General features: G+C 45.4%; 1 protein-coding gene across 1 annotated transcript; it reads left to right on the top strand.

Moving 5' to 3' along the window:
- The first annotated feature begins 1,027 nt into the window (after positions 1–1,027).
- LOC102458693 (olfactory receptor 52E4-like) lies at positions 1,028–1,972 on the top strand. Its single transcript, XM_006126557.4, has one exon. The coding sequence runs from the start codon at positions 1,028–1,030 to the stop codon at positions 1,970–1,972; it is 945 nt and encodes a 314-aa protein (XP_006126619.4).
- The last annotated feature ends 4,043 nt before the right edge of the window (positions 1,973–6,015 follow it).

The following is a 6,015-nucleotide window of genomic DNA, read 5'->3' as shown; positions in this document are numbered from 1 at the left end:
GTAGCCGTGGGCACGGAGTCCGCACTAACGGGGATTTAAAAATGGCGGCGCCCGGCAAGATGCAAATGAAGCCTGGGATATTTAAACTTTGAATGACTACATGTAGTGTAGACATACCCTTATTTTGGTTTTATTTTGAAATAATTTATTTTGAAATTTGGCACATCTACACAGCACCAAATTTTGAAATAAAGCATTATTTTGACCATCCCTTATTCCTCGAGCAACGAGGTTTACTGGGATGGCGAAATAGTGCACCAGTTATTTCAAAAACTATTTTGAAATAATGGGCGGCTTGTGTAGACACAGGATAGCAATTTCGGGAGACCTCCGGTGTCCCCTAATAGCCTTACAGTGTAGACATACCCAAAGTGTTTTGAATTGAAAGCAGCGATGTGCCTGCTGCAGTTCTTTATGAGTTTTTAGAGCAGGAGCTGGAAAGAAAGAAATGGACTGAACGAGGAATAAAGGCATGGAGGTTTTGGTGATATTTATGTGTAAGGAATGACTGAACCCTGGAGCAAAGGATATGTAAGTGAACTGAGAATGTTTAGTTAGATTTGGTCAAATTGGTTTGTTTGTTTGTTTGTTTGTTTGTTTGTTTGTTTGTTTGTTTATACTCCTCTGTGCTAACCTCCCTTGTACACTGTAACTAAAACTGAGTCCGAGGGAAGGAATTCTCTGTGATTTAATTTTTTCTTCGGTTGCTCTGTCACACCTGGCAACCAAGTATGCTTTACCAAATATATCTTTTTTTGTTTGTTTTGTTAAAAAAATCAGCTTTTTTAAGACTCTGATCTGATTCCTCTGTCCTACAAAGCAGGAGGGTCAGTGTGCTCATGTCTTGAGACTGAGCAGTCAGCTATCAGAAATTACAGTTTGTTTTCAAGCTCTCTCCTTAGGGAGATTAAAGAGGTGGTGTACCCAAGTAAAATTCCCAAATGAAATTCACAAGTGAGAATTATTCGATTATTGTATTGCAGGGAAAGAACTTCATGCATGGATTGATCCACGTCTGCTGTACGTCATGTCAGCCTCCAATCTGTCCTGCCCTAACCCCCCTACATTCCTGCTGACCGGCATCCCCGGCCTGGAATCTCAGCACGTCTGGATCGCCATCCCATTCTGCCTCATGTATGTGCTGGCTCTGCTAGGAAACGGTACAATCCTCTTCGTGGTAAAGCAGGATGTGACCCTCCATGAGCCCATGTACTATTTCCTCTCCATGCTGGCTGTCATTGATCTGGTCTTCTCCACGGCTGTTGTCCCCAAAATGCTGAGCATCTTCTGGCTGGATTCCGGAGAGATCAGCTACGAGTCCTGCTTCCTCCAGATGTTCTTCATCCATACCTTCACTGCCGTGGAATCGGGAGTGCTCTTGGCCATGTCTTATGACCGATACGTGGCTATCTGCAACCCCTTGAGATACAAGACTATCCTAACCAACCCAAAGATTGCCATGATTGGGCTGCTGTCCCTTGCGAGAGGGTTGGCAGTTGTGACACCTTTAACCTGCCTTCTAACCAGTCTGCCATTCTGTAAAACAAATGTCATCCCTCATTCCTATTGTGAGCACATGGCCGTGGTGGAGCTGGCCAGCACATACTCAGAAGTCAGTGACCTGTTAAATGTTGTCGTGGCCACAGCCTTAGTGGTGGCAGACTCCATCTGCATCTCTTTCTCTTACGGCATGATCCTCCGCTCTGTTTTACGGCTCTCATCTCACGAGGCGCGTCTCAAGGCCTTCAGCACCTGCAGCTCCCACCTCTGCGTCATCCTGCTCTTCTACATGGGCGGGCTCCTTTCCATGTACCTGCACATGTTTGACCTCATCCTTGCACGTCACACCCAAGTCTTGCTGGCTGACTTGTACCTTGTTGTCCCCCCCATGTTAAACCCGGTAGTTTACAGCCTGAAGACCAAGCAGATCCGGGATCGGGTCTTCAAGCTCTTTGGCCAAAGAAAGATCTGAGCAGAACCCAGTATCAAGAGTGGCCACTGAGGCAGCCCCACAACACAGAAGAACCTCTCCATTGTCCCCACCTTCGCCTGCATGCCCAGTGCATGTGAGGTCATGGGACAGAGAGAGTGACATTTTCCAGTGCAGGCCACACTACCCTTACCAGTGTGACCTCACATGCAGGATCCACATGAGCTCACACTGGTGGGGGCAGAGCAACACATTCTGCAAAACAGCATCCTCCATGTATGGTACCAGCGAAAGCATGGCTGAGTTTATATCAATAGTGTGCTGAACAGGGGACAAACATTACAAAACCAGGTCCGTCTGGCTTAATACCAATTAAATGGATTGACTAGTGCTGTAAGAAAAGGGCCCGAAACATAAGCTCATGTATCACAGGCCTGGTGGGAGGCCCAAGGCCTAGGCAAAAGGCATCAAGAGTTTACTAATATAAAGCAAAGTTGAGCTGTGGTCAAGAGGCAGATTATGCTCACGTAATCAGACAAGAATAGGGCTGATATTGCACAAACACACATACCTGAGTGATACAAGGCACATAAGAACATAAGAATGGCCACACTGGGTCAGACCAAAGGTCCATCCAGCCCAGTATCCTGTCTGCCAACAGTGGCCAATGCCAGATGCCCCAGAGGGAGTGAATCGAACAGGTAATGATCATGCAATCTCTCTCCTGCCATCCATTTCCACCCTGTGACAAACTAGAGGCTAGGGACACCATTCCTACCCATACTGGCTAATAGCCATTAATGGACCTAACCTCCATGAATGTATCTAGTTCTCTTTTAAACCCTATTATAGTCCTAGGCTTCAGAACCTCCTCAGGCAAGGAGGCACAAAGCATACAAACACATTCCAGAAAAACAAAATGGCAGAAAATCACGACATTCTCAGAGATCGCCCATTGTCAGAACTTTTGCCCTGCGAACTGAAGTGCCTCTCCATGCTCTGCTACTATAGAATCATAGAATCATAGAACACTAGAACTGGAAGGGACCTCGAGAGGTCATCGAGTCCAGTCCCCTGCCCTCATGGCAGGACCCAGTACTGTCTAGACCACCCCTGATACATGTCTAATCTTCTTTTAAATAGCTCCAGAGATGGAGATTACACAACCTCCCTAGGCAATTTATTCCAGTGTTTAAGCACCCTGGGTATGTCTACACTAGCTCGTTAGTTCAAGCTCGTGTAGACATTAGAGATCCTAATCCTACATTAGTGTAGGATTAGAGATCCTAATTCGATCTAATTGGAACAAAGAGTAACGGTAGTTCAAATTAGGATCTCTAATTCCAACTACCTACTCCATGCCGTGTGTAGCCGCGGGCATGGAGTTCGGACTAAACAAGCCCAATTCTTTCACTCTTCCCTCATAGGTCAAGTTCTCTAGACCTTTAATCATTCTTGTTGCTCTTCTGTGGACCTTCTCCAATTTCTCTACATCCTTCTCTACATCCTTCAGAACTGGACAAAATACTCCGAGGCCTAATCAGAGCAGAGTAGAATGGAAGAATGACTTCTCGTGTCTTGCTCACAACACCCCTGTTAGTAGCTCCCAACAAAGGCCCCGCGCACACAGCCAAACAGCCCACAGATCCCAGCCTGAGTGTCTGTGTTTGTGTAGGCTCCAGTCACATTCTGGCTTCCACCAGCCTTAGTCATCACCCACCGGTGACCCCATCACACTCACAGGCTGGAATTATCCCCTGGCCCTCTCGTAGACAGTTCCGATATTTTAGGCCTATTGTCCCTTTAAGGGTTCGATATCCAATAGTGTGTTACTTTCTAGGGAGTTACGCATGTGATTCAGTTTACACACAACACTGGATTAGTTTGGATGAAAGAATAAAGTAAGTTTATTTAACTACAAAGAGAGAGGGTTTACATCGGAGGAAGGCTAGTGGGGGGAGGCTGTTCTCAGTGGTGACGGATGGCAGAACAAAGAGCAATGGTCTCAAATTGCAGTGGGGGAGTTCTAAGTTGGATATTAGGAAAAACTGTTTCACTAGGAGGGTAGGGAAGCACTGGAATGGGTTATCTAGGGAGGTGGTGGAATCACCATCCCTAGAGGTTTTTAGGTCCTGGCTTGACAAACCGCCGGCTGAGATGATTTAGTTGGGATTGGTTCTGGTTTTAGCAGGGGGTTGGACTTGATGACTCCTGAAGTCTCTTCCAGCCCTAGGATTCTATGATTCTAAAGTCAGAAATGATTACAGGACAAATAAAGATCAAACCCTTTCTTATAACTAAACTTCATCACCAGGACTCCGTTCAAGGCCAAATTCTCACCACCTGCTCCAAACTGCAGGTCAGGATCTTCTCCCAATGTCCAAAGGCTGTTTCTTTTGTCTTCTAAAATGAAAGTGAGAGAGATGGAAGGGAGCAAAACCTTGGGCGGGTTTTGCACATCACTTTTATAGTCCAGTCCCCCTTTGTAACACGTTTTTCTGTGTGTTCCCCCTAGGCAAAGTTAATTCCTGCAGTGTGGATGGAGACCAGGAATCTTGTGGTCAAAGAAGTTCCACACTGGTACTTGCTAAGATGCAGAACTGTTTGCTTCCACACTCTTCCAGGCCAAGGAATGGCTACTTGGTCCCTGATTGCCCCAGCTAGAGGTATCAGCTTGTCCTTAGTCTTTGAAAATCTGATCCACCCAGCCTTATCTAGTAAACCTGTGTATAACATTCTATGCAATGGCGCTACACACATTTCATCATGGTGTGATCGACCAGAGAGTGATTAGCTATTACATGACACCTCACAACACCTATTTTGTACAACAATTCTTAGAAGAGAGGGGAGGGTGGGCATACAAGGGTGCCTTCAATCACATGTCGTAATTCCTCTGCAGGGCTTAGACATCTGTGCATTGTGCTAGACATACCCATCCAGAAGAGATCGGGGCAGACATTGGCAGAGGAAGACCAAGTAGAGCCAGGAACGCCCACTGAACCTGCTCCCCCACAAGAGGATGATGGGTAATCAAGTCACCTAGCCTAGTATCCAATTAATCCAAATCAGGAAACTCAACCCTCTGTTTTGCACACTGGCAGCCTGTTGCTCTGTTCCTCCAGTCTCTATCCAATTCATTACCCAGTGGCTGTGTCAGTCCCGTACACCGTCTGTTCCCCAAGTTAAGCTCTTTCCACTACCCAAGCCTATTCAAAATCAGTACCTAGGCCACGTTCCTGTTGGAACCTTGCCATGAACTTCCACAAGACTGGGTTTCAGTCTTCCCAGAACATAGACTAACGTAGACCCAATTGACAGCAACTCTGTAACCCAAAGGGATTCCACAATGACTATGTAAATCTGTGATTTTTATTTGTATGGAGTAAATACAAAAAGTGTAAATTAAACACTCTATTGTTTTGTGCATTGTCTGCTTATGCATAGATACGCCGACCATATGTCCCGGATTTTCCAGTACGGTCCCAATTTTAAATCTTCTGTCCCATTGTCCCCATAAAGCACTGAAATGTCCCAGAAATTCCCCTACTGCACCTCAGCCTTTTAAATGTAGTAAGAACCAAGCAAATACATCTACGCAGAACAGGGCCTTCTCAGCTTTTGCTCCCAGGCTGTGGAATTTTCTTCCTTGGGATAGTCGCATGGTGCCAAAGTTAGCATTGTTTCGGTGTCAGGCTAAAGACACCCTTTTTACCCGTGTTTTCATTGTGTTTGAGTCTGTATGTGTGTGTTGCTCCTCTCAAGATGTTTTTAGCAGGTTTTATGTCCCTCTGGGGTCTCGCATTTTTACATTTTTATATATATTTGTATTGTGTTTTTTAAAAAATTATTGTAAGCTGCCCTGAATATTTTAAATAGAGAAGTGGATACAAATATTTTAAATAAATAAGTAAATAGATAGATAAAAGGCAGAGGCAGTGGGCCAGAAATGGTGGGCAGGGCCTAAGGGGTCGAGAGTAGCTAATTGGCATGGCTAGCATTTGATTGATGGTAGAGCCTTTATATCATGGGTCCCCATTTTTGGGTTGGAAAATATGGTCCTTACGCATAGAGTCTGGTGTGGA

Source organism: Pelodiscus sinensis, chromosome 1 (genome assembly GCF_052426305.1).
Source record: "Pelodiscus sinensis isolate ZL-2025 chromosome 1, ASM5242630v1, whole genome shotgun sequence".
Classification (NCBI taxonomy): Eukaryota; Metazoa; Chordata; order Testudines; family Trionychidae; genus Pelodiscus; species Pelodiscus sinensis.
Note: the sequence above shows the minus strand (reverse complement) of the source record. Positions and strands in the feature narration are given on the sequence as shown.